At 35.5% G+C, this 13,667-nt stretch overlaps 1 protein-coding gene across 1 annotated transcript in view; it reads left to right on the top strand.

Annotated features, from left to right (window-relative positions):
- Samsn1 (SAM domain, SH3 domain and nuclear localization signals 1) overlaps positions 1–5,272 on the top strand; it is a 51,884-nt gene extending 46,612 nt beyond the window's left edge. Inside the window, exon 8 of the mRNA XM_004639085.2 lies at positions 4,648–5,272. Within this exon, the coding sequence (XP_004639142.1) occupies positions 4,648–4,856 (209 nt within the window). The 3' untranslated portion in view covers positions 4,857–5,272. The remainder of the gene's footprint in view (positions 1–4,647) is intronic.
- The last annotated feature ends 8,395 nt before the right edge of the window (positions 5,273–13,667 follow it).

Raw genomic sequence — 13,667 nt, 5'->3', positions numbered from 1 at the left:
TCTCTCTCTCTCTCTCTCTCTCTCTCTCTCTGTAGTAGTTATTCATAGTATACGATGCAGACATGATGTCTTGTCTACACACTCAAATAAATAAATAAATAAAATTTAAAAAAAAAATAAAAACCAGAAAAAAATGTCTGCGTGATCTTGCATGTGCCATTGTTTAAGAACCTTTAAGTTAAAATAGCCATTTTGTCAAAGTGGCATATTGGGGAACACCATTTTCCTCATCAAGTGAACCTCTCAGGAATATAAAATAGATTTCCTTTGACCCCCTAATTAGATTATATATGATCATAATTTCTAATCTTACTAGATTACTACCAAAAAAAAAATGAGTCCAATATAACAACCACTCACTTGAGCGTGGGCATTGCCTGGAACCAAAGCCTTGCATGCAAGCGGGCAGTCGACTGAGTTCATAAGGAACTGTGCTTCTGCTCCTACTGAAATAACAAGTACCAAGGAGCAAAGGTTAATGTGGATGGGGGCAGCTTACCTCCCCTGGATGCAGTTAAAGGGTAGGCTCTGATGCGAGACTGTGGGAGATGTATAAATACAGGAGTTGCTTCAACTGTGAATTGAGTTCATGGTCTCAGGACAGCCACCACTCTTTGTTTCTCCATGAACGGATTTCTGCTCCTCATTTGTTTACTTTTCTGAAAGAGGGGTTAGTACTCGAGTAAAGGAAACCTCAATCATTCACTCTAATTAACAAATTAAAGTGTTCAGGTAACTCAAGGACCTGCTTATGATGTAGTTAAAGGTAACCTGGGAGCCTTGGAGTAATTGCTGATTTTTCCTTCCTGGACAAAGTTTGGGTGACTCCAATAGAGCCATAACATGAAGTGGAGGTCGTGGGCCTTCTGAGACATATGTCCCTAGTTCTTCCTCTTGGGGATGGCACTAGGTTAAGAGAAAGAGGAGAAAATTATTCAGAGTCAAGATATATCTTCATTTGAATTTCAACAGAGTTCTTTCAAATGTTCTTTAGTTTTCATTTATTGAGCACTTTTTTGGCCAGCCATTGTCCTACGCCCTGCCAGCGTTTTATAATATTTGGTGCAAAGAAACAGAGTCATTGCAGCTAAAGCAAACACCACAGTAAAGGCAAATCCTGGAAGATTTAGGTGTGAAAGTTGGAAAGGTCAAGGAAAAATTAGTAGTTTTGGACCTTAAATATATGAATATAAGGGAGATTTGTTGTCTTAGAGTATGAGAACTTTTTCCCAGAATAAGAATCCTGTTTGATTTCTTTGGAGCTTTCTTCACTTTTAATATAATTGAAATTGCACACACTTAATTAATTAAATGTCAAAACTCTAATATAATTATTTTATGAATAATTATACTGGCTGTCTTCTGTTTTAATCACCATATCACTTTTTTGAGCATTGATGACCATCTTAAAAATGTTGACCCACGGGCTTTATATAATTTCATAGCAATTTTAACAGGAAATAAAATCGTTTAACATTGAAACTAATTCCTCATAATAAAATATTCCCTGCTTTTTCCTTAACATGATCTTACATTACACACAGTACAGAAATGTAGTGCTTTCTAGAATTCCTAGTATACCTATTATCAACTGGCAGCACTACATGAGATGTATCCATAATTATTAATAATTTTTCAATACAATTTTGAAAATATATAGACTTTGAGAAACTTGCAAGTCAAGGGCTATATCAAAAACTACTATTTTAATTTTTTGCCTCATTTAAAAAGTAAAATATTATAAATGATCTGAGAGACAGAGAAAAATATAAAATTCAAACATTCTCATTTAGTGAATTATATGTATATGTTGTTATAGAATTGCAATAATGTAATACACAAGTTACATATACTTTTCCAACCAAACAATTTATCAGAAATATTTTAGCATAAAAAGATTCACTCCAATATCCTCTGAGAAATCTGTCGTTTCGGAGGGAGACGGTTTCTCATGCCAACGTGTTACTTGCGTGTTAGTTCAGATAGTGGACCGCGAGACACAACTGATAAAGTTTGTGGTTTCAGTTTCTGGGTAGGCAGTTGGCCTAGCTCGGTTTCATGACCACAGGGAGGGACTAAATGAGTTAGAAAGAAAATGTGAGTGCATTAGTGTGAATGTATACCTTTGTGGGACCAAAAAGGAAAAAAAAAAAACCAACAAAAAACACCAACAGTGAAACTTATGTGCGTGTTAACACCTGTTATTAGTGTCAGAGTGAAAAGAAATGAGGAAAGATCTTGACCCTCCAAACGCTGAGGCAGAATGCTCCACAGCTGTCATTAGCACAGTAAAGCATAATGACCTGCCTTTTCCTTTTATAGTTCCAAATGAAGGGCTCCTGCCGATCACCTGCCTGAAATTATTGGAAGCCTGGTGGGAGGCACTTGAGGAGGGATAGGCATGTTTCATTTTACTAGGAAATCATTTAGCAAATTATCACTGTTCTGTAAATTACTATGCTGCATAACCTTCATACTGAGAAACTATTTCCTCTTTCCATAAAGACTGCATATGAAAAGGTTCTACAATAACCTGTATTTAAAACAAAGTAATTCCTAGAATTTACAGAATGTGATACAGCATTTCTCAGGTGGAAATAAAAACCACTATGTTTTACTGCTAATATTAAACAATGATACATTCTCCAGTAAAGTCAGATTTTTATTTATTATTTGTTTACTTTGCCACCCTTTTAGGTGAATGCACATAGATTTCTAAGGATGAAATAACAAACTAAGTGCTTATTTGTGAAAGAAAAAAAAAAGATAATTTTGTTAATCAGAGGTGTCTGCACTTAAGGCTTCCATCTTAAAAAGGGCCCCCAAATTAGTAATCAACCTAAGTAAAAGCATTTTAGGAGAAAACAGATTTTATTTTGCTTACTCTTGTTGAGGACATTAATCTGAAGGAAAATATCTAAGTGCTTTAAACTTTGCAGTGGAGTAAGAGGCCCAAAATTAATGTGGAAAAGTGTGGTCTTGTCCCCCCACAATTACTACTGGAGTCGGGCTTCAAATCTGGTTATCAGTGCTAAGAGGCCAGTGTGCATACCAAAGAGCTAATTCCCCTGGGCTTTTCCAGAAACACATTGACAGTGGACACAAAAAGGGAGCGTTTCATTTCGTTGTCAGTAAGAGAGAAGAGCAGAGGCACAAGAAGCAATTCCTGAGAAAACGAGGTCCCACTTGAGTATTGGCTTTTCTGAAAAGAAGGGCTTAGAAACCAACATTAACTAATACTGACAAAGTGTCTAGAGCCAGGAAAAATGCTTTTAGAAAGCAGGAGACATATAAATAAGATAAAGAGTGAATTGTTTTAAGACCTGTTGATCAGCCTTATACTAATTGATAAAAAATATGTAATTTTCTTCTTCCTTGATTTCTGAAGTTTGGATTTACTTGTGAAACTGGACAAGACATAGTGAAACTGGAGGAATCCTCTGAGGCTGAGATTTTGTCCCAATCTTAGAGATGAAGTGTTTGGGTCTCTTAGTGCAAGTGTTGGGATCTCCTAGTGTGATACTTTTCAAATGGCAGGAATGAGGAAACTGAGATAAGAAAGAGAAATAGGAAAGCATGTTAACCAAGCTAAGAGACAAGAGCCTGAGATCTACTTCTTCTCTGAAGTCACCTCATCACACATAGAAAAGCTCATCTACAGGAGTTGGGGGCAGGCAAAGGTCCTCAACACTGACAAATAGAAAGCTGACGCTGAAAGAATCTGGACAAGTCCCACATTCTATACAAGTACTTTAGGTTCTTAGGAACATCTTTTGTTAGGTTCTAATATTAAATACTTACTTCTAAAAGCTAATGCTTTTTGAATATAAAAACTTTAAGAACATAAATTATCAATCTAAAAATAACTCATCTCTATGCAAAACTACAGAGATATGGAAGACAAACAAAATATTTAGAAGGTAAATTCAATGAAAATTTTGCTTTGGTCACTAAAGGCACTTATATCTATAGAAGAAGTCCAGATTCTTAAAGTTTAATTCGTTGAATACTTTCCGCTTGAGGTCTTACTACACACTGTTGCCCATAGTAACTGCTTATTCGCTAATGCACATTCTGATTCTGGGATTGCTCACACAGATCACTGTTGACTTTGATTGTACATTGGAAAGTATGAATTCCTTTTTTTTTTCCTAATGATACATTAAGGAATATTTGGAAAAAGTATCAGTTATATTGTGGATACAATCTGCTTTCACTGGCAACCTATTAATGTAATCATACTGATACTTGCTTATGAAGGAAGTTCACATACATTCCATGAAACTGCAAATGAACAATGAAGAGCAAATTTGTCTTTTAAGACAGCAATAGACTGAATGAGTGTGAGTGTAAATATTTTATAGATAAAGATATAAAGACATAGATATAGATGACACGGAAATAGATATAGATGATATAGAAATAGATAAAGATATAGATATAGGTGATACAGACATAGAAATAGACATAGACATAGATATAGGCAATCCAGGCATAGGTGTAGATTAGATATATAGTCTTTTACTTGACATCTTCATTATAGTGGAGTCAAATTTGGATCAGTTGAAATGGGATCATGTTTGAAAGTGAGTACATGAATAAAAGTTTTCTTGGATTTTTCTAACAAGTCTTTTTTTCCATTTACAGATATTGAAGAAGAAGAAGAAGAAAATGAATCTGCACCTCTATCCTTAAGCCCAGGCATATCGTTAAATAAGTCACAGTTAGATAACTGCCCAAGGGACTCCGGTTGTTATATCTCATCAGGAAATTCAGATAATGGCAAAGAGGATCTGGAGTCTGAAAATCTGCCAGACATGGTACAGAAGATGACTATCACAGAGTCAAGCGACTGAACACACACTCTCCACTCTGTATCTCCAGATGTGTTCTAGGTCTTCTTGTGCCAGCCAATCATCTGGAAAAGGAAAAGAGACATTTGTAAATACAACCCCAAGTTAAAATGTTTTAATCTGAATTACTGTACATAAAATGTCACATCTCAAACTTTCCCAGTAAGTATATATAAAATGTATATTTATTTTAAATACTATGTTAATATTTCACTTACCTCTGTTAAAAAAATTAACTATGTAAGACTTTGCTATGAATGAGATTTTCCTTGTTTGGCTTTCTTTCACAAGTTAATGAAGAACTATGAGGGAGAAAACTATTTTTCCTACCTTCCGGGACTGACTTTGTGTATCTTCTTAAATGAATGGTAATAAAAGTTTTTTTTTTTTTCTTTTTTCTTTTTTGAGACGGGGTCTCATTGTGCAGTTCAACCTGGCCTTGAGTTCACTTTGTGGCCCAGGCTGGTCTTGAACATGCAATAATCTTTCTGCCTCAGCCTCTTGAGAGCTGGGATTACAGGTGTGTGCTACCACACCTGGCAGGAAGGTATGTCTTTTGAATCAGATCGCTCAAGACCATCTGTACTCACTTTTGTATTTATCAAGAGATTGTGTTACCTTGGAGGTACTTTAGCCTGATCCACAGTAGCTTTAGCAATTATTTTTTTTTATCTTTACTATGCTATCATATATAAAATATAAATAATACATGTTCACTCTTGATTTAGTAAAACTACTTCTAATAATTATGTAGATACTTTGTGTTCAAGTGTAAATATGTTTAAATTCGGATACCCTAATGTTAATAATAAAATAACTATATACATGTATATTTTCCAGTCCTGTGTTATTTAAAATACTTAAATATTAAACTGAAAAAGAAAATTCTTTCTACCAAATAAGGTTACATAGTTGGCCTTAATTTTTTAATATGAGTGATTCTTAAGTAATTATGTCTGCCTCAACCGATGTATCTAACCTGATATATTTGTGGGGTTTTGTTTTGTTTTGTTTTGTTTGGCAGAACTGGGGATTGAACTCAGGCCCTTGCACTTGCCAGGCAAGCGCTTATTCTACTGAGCCATCTCCCTGGCCCATAACCTGATAGATTTGTTACCTACCTTCTTCAGTGACCCTAGGAAACATCAACTTGACTTATTCAACTCATTAAGTTTTCTCTGGAAATTGTCTCCTTTATTGTCTCAACCATTTCTTAAGCATACAATACCAGACAATCATCTCTTTAGGTCCCATATATCGTTCTCATACAAACCCAATAAATACTCAAGTTCTGAGTATGCAATTCGGAAATACTTGCACATTCACATCTTCTCAACCTTGATGGTGGCCTAACTTTTTGGAATCTTATATTCTTATATGTGGAATGTGACAAGATTTTTCAAACCAAACTCATACCTTCTGAGACATCCTTCATGCATAAGGCCACCAGGAAAATCTTCCTAACATGTAAATAAAGTAAAAAACCTTCATGCCTGAAGCTCTAATTTATTTTTTATCATAATGTCAAAACATCCTTCCATGATGTAAATAAAGTCCTTCCCAATGACTTTTACTTATGTTATGAGTCATATCTCTTATTTCTCATTCTACACTCCTGCCATAATAATTTAACTGCATTTTTCCAAATTTACTATTTCTTCCATGGCTTTTTATATGCTGGTTTTTTTTTTTCTGGAATTTCTCCTGATATTTTTGACATTGGAAGTTTCCTTCTGTGCTCTTCCAAAAAAGTATTACAGAAGAGTAACTTACCTCTAGGAAGCCTTCTATGATTCCCTTTGGTGCCTTCTTGTGTTTTGATAGCAATATGTAAGTTATTGGTTAAAGAAATTCTCATATGATATTTTATCTATTTGGATAGTAATTGCCCTTTCAAAAGCCTGTGACTTCTTTGTGGCAGAACACAAGTTCGGGCACTGATTTAGCATTTAGGAAATGTTTGCTAGAGCTCATTGAATAGGGTGATCACTTATTACAACATAATTTCACATTTAAATTTAAATCAATCTATCCAAACTATTAGGAAATACCTTCTAAAGTGATCTAAATATTCTTTTTATCCAAAAAGTAAAATAGTAAGTTCAGAAATACTAGGAAACATAAGGTGTTATTCAAATGCTAGAAGACAATATTACAGTACCAATCTTTATAATCTTTTTGCATATTAATGAGATTTACTCCCATATGTAATACCCAGATCAGTTATAAAGCATGTCTACATCTATTCTCCCCCATTTACAGCAGGAAATGGTATTTCAACTCGAACATTAAAAATATTACCTCTGGGGCTGGGGAGATAACTTGGCAGTCTAAGCACCTGTCTGGCAAGTGCAAGGACCTTGGTCAGTCACTGGTACCTCATGGCTTGCCAGCCCCAGAACCTTGGGTGCGTTGTGCTGGTCACAGAAAATGGGTGTGATGGTGCATGCCTGTAATCCCAGCCCTGGGGAGGCTGAGATAGGAAGGTCACGAGGAGTCCAAGCTGTGTAGTGAGACTCTGTACCAAAAAATAATTTCAAAATATTAATAAAAACTATTACCTCCATCAGTGTGGCTATCACATTCAATAGGTTGTTATAGAGCCTCCTTTTTTAAATTAATTTTATTGAGAAACAGCAATGAAACAGTTTCAAAACCAATTAATAGGACAGTTTCAATAATTAATACACTGCATATTGTTACTTTCTTAGTGGTTATTCATAGTATAAGATGAAGACATGATATCCTGTCCAAATACTATTAATACAAATCTTTCTTCTCATTGAATTAAGAGAAAGTAGCTGTATATCTATTCTATTTTGTATACACAGATACAAAATGGTCATTCATTTGTATCCCTTTTTTTTTTTTTGTAGTTTTGTTAGAGATGGGTATTCCACTGCCATTTAAATATTGTATGTGTTCGAATTCAGCAAAATATTCCAAAGTAGTCCAGTAGTCCATAATAGTAGTGGGTTTTCTGTAAGACTGGCAATGTCAGAAGTTGTTGACTTGAGCCTTTCACAGCTCAGCATATTAATATGCCTTTACTTTTTATACCTCATTTTAATACTTTTCTGCTGGATGGTTAAGACCAAGATAAAGCAAGAGCCCCCTTAAACAAAGTGAAAATAGTAACCATAATTTAAATGAAAAAAAGTAATTTCTGTCCAATTTTTTGGTCTCAATATGGTCAAGTGGACTCAACTTCCTTACGGAGATGCCAGGAATGGTAAATGAGAATCCAAGGAGCTATTTGATAATAAAACACTGAGAATCTCTCATGAAGCATATAGCTACAAATTCAATCCCTTAAACATGTTAACAAGCTACCCAGTCCCGATTTTAAGGAAATACTTTTAAATAAAAGGAGCTGCAGATCCCCTGAGAGAAATGAGGAGGTGGGGAGTGACACAGGATTCCCACAGAGGGAAAGTCTGCAGGAAGCAGAGACACCAGGAAGTTCAATAACTGGGAAGAAGACCATAGTTTGGAGTACTGCACTGTGTAGGACAGATGCATGGTAAATATGTCCTACACAGCCCCAGATGAGGGAGTATTGCTGCTTTTCCTCACCAATCAGATCCCTGAAGTTCTGGCCTCTGTTTACTCATGAGTGGGAGAATATCAGCAGAAAGAAAATAGGACATTTCTGAGCATCAAAAGTTCAATAGGGAGAAATGGAAAGGTTAGAAAGATCTCATCTGAGGCTTTGAGGCTTTAAGGTTTTAGGAAGTTGAGCTTTTGGTGCCTTTGTCTGGCAGAGAGACAGGACTGCACCTTTAAGAGCACAGAGGAAAGTGATTAGAAGTTTGACATATTAATATTTATAGGATGACACTACTAGCTTCCAGTTTTAGGGTTGAAATAAGGTGAGATTGCAAACTTCATACGTTTCTGTATTTATTCAAAATATTTACATGTAGAATATACATGTTGCCCAATGCTATGTCAATAAAGTTTCTTTAAACCACATAATCTACTTAGAAAACAATCAGGTCCTCCCCATTGTAATTGGATACTTTTTGGCATACACATAGGGGTTAAACCTTCTGGGGATATAGTGTATATTTAATCATAGCGATTTCCAGTATTTGCCAATTCAAGTACATTGTGATAATATAGAGGATTGGAGAAATCTTATTCCTTATAAATGAATAAAATCCCCACAATACTTTTTTTTTTAAAGTGCAGGGTCTCACTACACAGATCGGACCCATAGTGATCCTCCTGTTTTTAGCCTCCCAAGAGCTGGAACTATAGGAGTGCACTACTACACCCAGTCTCAGTCATCCTCTCAGCATGGCCCGGGGATGGGGTTGGCACAGCATGCTGGGGATCAAACCCTGGTCCCTGCATCTGCCTAAGCAGGTGCTTCAGTCTGCTGAGCTATTTGGCAGTCCCTCACAATACTTTTTTGATAAATACAAAATTGAGGTCAATTAAATTTTAGTATCCTTTCTAGTCTATTGTCTATAAAACATGAATAAATATTTTATTAGACGCTTTTCTTTTTAAATCAACTAAATTTCCAATGGTATTAGTTAAAAAGTGAAGGACTTTAAAATTCTAGAATGATAGGCATCTAAAGCTTACTATATTTTAGACGATGTTAAACTCATTGAGGTTACAGACAAGTGCCTTGCAGCTTCCTGAGTGAGGCCAAATTGATGACACTTCTATTGAGAAACTTCCGTTACAAGTATAATTTCTGAGAAAAATAATATGAAGAAATTTTAGATATTCCCTTACTCCCACCGTACACACAATTTCTGTTCCTTCTACTACCATCAAAGGAAATTGTGTAATTAATTAGCATGCAGGCTTTAACTACTCTTTCACAAAGTGAGAGACCATCCTAAAATTATGTGCAGGTTAGAAGAAACATAAGAAGGAACTAAATGGAAGTACACAGAACAGCAGTTTCTCAATTTAACCAAGGTTTCTGGCTATTGACATAAGTTAGCGGTGATCCTCATTTCATGCCATGTCCTATTTTTTCACTTAATTTTTAGATCACAGTGTTTACCTAAACACTTGCATACAGTCCTGACACTGGGTCACCTTCCTAAAAACTGTGTAACTTTGGACAGGTCTTGTATCTAAAGTTAGCCTTTCTCTCCCTTTCCTTATTTTACCAAGTGGATTAAATGGAATAAAGTCCACAAAATATACAGTGCAATGTTTTTGTATGTGTAAAACCACCACTACCATTTTCAAACCCATAGCTTCATTTTATTTACTGTTGTCTGAAGGCAAAATGGAAGCAGTGTACATTCTACCACCATGCAGACCTGCATGTGTAGCAATTTAAAACTGTATGAGGGCTAGAAAAACTGAGTTGGTCAGAAACAATGAAAGAGGATCCCCTGGTTTAGCAGAACTTCTCAAATAAATGAATTTTCATCATGACAGATTATTTTGAAGAGGAAGCTATATATACATGTCGTTGATTCTTGTCTCCTAGTATAGGATAGGACCAATAACTTTTGAACAATGAGTAACTGAATATAAAAATGGATGTCTCCATTAATGGATGAAAAATAAGTAGATTTTGGGTCATTCCAGCATCATGGCCCCTGGCACCATGGGCGCTCACTTCCTACAAATTGTGGAATCACAGCTGAGTCAGTCAAAAGAAACAGGGAGAAGCCCAAGAAGTCATTTCAATTGTATGCATTCACATATTTACAAAGTTTGTATGCACTTAAGCAAATGCTGATGGGAAATCAAAATGTCAAACGACACTAGAAGCTGTCGTCCGAGCTTTGCATCACTCCCCCATCCAGAGCGGCTCTATGCAAACTTCTTGCATTCAAATTTCCCATAATTAGAGTATCAGGTCGTCTTCCGGATATATTTGTGATATATGACTATGAAGCCAAAAGGTGAGTACCTTTCAGAAGTCACTTTAGCATAGTCAGTGATCTGTTTTTGACCTTCCAGGACTCTAGAAGACTGAGTGTAGAGCAGCATTTTCTTCCCAGGCAAGGAGTGGAATCCTGATGGATAAGGTTACAGAATTATTTTCTCTCTGAGTTTGCGGGCACAAGGGCCAAGTGAATGGGCAGGAGTCATTCCATTTGCCTGCGAAAATAGGGTGAAAAGCACTTCTGGCACACTTTGTCCGTTCAAATTATACTCGTTTGCAATTCATCAACTCCTTCTCTCCTTTATATCCATATGCAATGTAAATGCTCGTCTTTCTCTGAGGCTCTATAATGATGCACAACTCAAACACTGTGATAGAATCAGCTAAGAGAGAGCAGATGGAAGTTTTTCTCCCCATATGAATATTCATAAAAATAGAAAACTAAACAAAAGGAGATACATTAGTACTTGCACCCACGGGCTGCATGGACTTGTACAGAGCAGTTATTTGGTTTTCTGCAGCTATTTAGCCTTGAAACCTTTATTCATTTGATCCCATAGCAACTATTGAAAGTGTTCTTGGAAAAAAAGTCTACTTTTTATGCAAAAACAAATATATTTCCCTTTGAATTTTTTTTTACACCTTAGAATCTATGATTCAGAAAGCAATGGTTAAATAATTTACTAGAGAAATACAGAGAGCAAATTATGTAAAAAAGCTATATCTTAAGAAATCCTTTAGTAATTCAAATTACAGACATTTAGGGTTTTTTTCCTTTGGGCTGGCTCAGACATTTAAAAGCATACTGCCATACCCAAAACTTGATATAGAGATAATGAGTTGTCTGGATAACATTTATCTGTTTCTTAAAAGTGCTTGATTACTTGGAGGCAAAGACAATTCATATCAGTGTACTGAGGAAGTATCAATGCTGCCGAAAGTTTGTTTAAATAAACCAATCAAAAAAGAAACTATATAATATTATGAAACAAAAGAATTGTCTTTCAGAGTGAGTTTTGGTAGCGTAACCAAAGAAGTGGCTTTCATTCGGAAATTAGATATTTCTGATTTCTTCTATCTTTCTTTCATTCATTCTATAGTGAAGTCTGGTATTCATGAAGGGAAGTTAATCTAGATGGATGGATCCTCGACCAGCACCCTTGGGCTCCTGCTTGGCTCAGTAGATGGGCAAAGCCATCAGGAAAGGGGAAGGGGAGTGGGGAATAAGTTGGGGATACTTGTTCTATCTATGAACAAGTGCTAGTCTGGTTATCTTCCTTAACAAGGATCACTTCTCCTTCATGGTGACTTTTATAGGCCTCGTTTCTCTTCTGCTTCTTTTAAGAGAGAAAAAAAATAGTAAAATCAAACAAAACATTAGAGACAATGAAGAATTTCTTGAAACAAAATGGTAGGAATTCAACAATGGTTGTGATATTGCATATTTTTGTCTTCAGATTACTTGTTAAGATTATCAGATATAATCATGCAAAATTGGTCAAAAAAATTAAAAAGGAGCTGAGCTTGGTGGTGTGTGCTTGTAACCCCAGCACGCGGGAGGCTGAAGCTGTAGGATCCTGGTAAGTTCGAGGACTGGCCTGGGCTACAAAGTGAGCTAAGGCCAGCCTGAACTACACAGTGAGAGTCTGTCTCATAAAGACCAAAAATAATAAAAAATAATAATAATAATTAAAAAGAAGAAAAAGAAAGTTAAGCACTGTTCCTTTTAATAGGCCAGTAGAAATTAGCAGTATAATTATCCAAGCAAGCCTATATATGTGCTTTCTTTTCCCCTTTGTTCCTTTCACTTCCCTTTCCCCTCATCCTCATTGCTCCTTCCCTTTGAATAGTTTCTTTTTCCTTTCACAGTATCTATCATACCTTTTGGGTTTTATTTACTCTTTCAGGTTCTTACACTAAGAAGACAACAACAATGTTTACACATGTGGATCTGATTTATTTCACTTATGAGCACGTTCTCTAGTTGTATCCACTTGTCTAAAAATGCCTAGAGTTTGTCTTTCTTTATAGCTGAGTAATACTCCATTATACAAAAATACCAGGTGTTTTTTTTTTATCTATTCCTCAATTAATGGACATTAGCATTGTTACCAAGATTTAACTATGACAAATTATGCTGCTATAAATATGGGTGCACATATATCACTGTGGTCTTATAATGACTCCTTTACCTCATCTTCTAAGGCTTAAATTTATTTTTTTTAAATAAAAATTAGAGTACAAGATGCAGACCTGATCTCTTGTCTAAACAATATTAGTACAAACCTTTCTTCTCACTGAACTAAGAGAACATAGTTTTATATCTATCCTAACTATCTTGTATATACATATATATTTTTCCCTACAAAATGGTCCTTTATTTATATACCTTTTTTTGTTTTGTTTTATCAGAGATAGGTGTTCCATTGTTGTTAGAAAACATTTAATAACATTGTTAAATTTTGAGAAGTCTTTAAAGGAGCTTTTCATACTTGATGCAAGTCCAAATATTATAGTAGCTTGAATTCAGCAAAATCACCCAAAATAGTCCAATAGCAAATAACAGTAGTGAGTTATCAGCACAACTGGCAAATATCTGAAGTTGTTCACTTGAACTTTTTACAGCTCAGCATATTAATATAGCTTTACTTTTTAAACCTTCATGGTTACAATTTTTTTGCTGGATGGTTAAGACTAAGTTAAAGCAAGACCTATATAACTAAAAATATAACTTTTGCTATCTGTCAAGGTCAGACAAATCCCCTCAGGATTTACCCTGGAACCATGTACAGCACCTTTTGGATCTTTCGTCAGTGTCAGCCATCTGGATGAGTCACGGCCTTTGCTTGACCAATTTGCTCTCTGTGAAAGCCTAAGAGAATTTTTTCTCTGTAGGTGACTCTCCTCAGGCATTATATAGTTCATTGATTACTTTTCTCTGT

The sequence above is a fragment of the Octodon degus genome, unplaced genomic scaffold, assembly GCF_000260255.1.
Source record: "Octodon degus isolate 3935 unplaced genomic scaffold, OctDeg1.0 scaffold00106, whole genome shotgun sequence".
NCBI classification, from domain to species: Eukaryota; Metazoa; Chordata; class Mammalia; order Rodentia; family Octodontidae; genus Octodon; species Octodon degus.
Note: the sequence above shows the minus strand (reverse complement) of the source record. Positions and strands in the feature narration are given on the sequence as shown.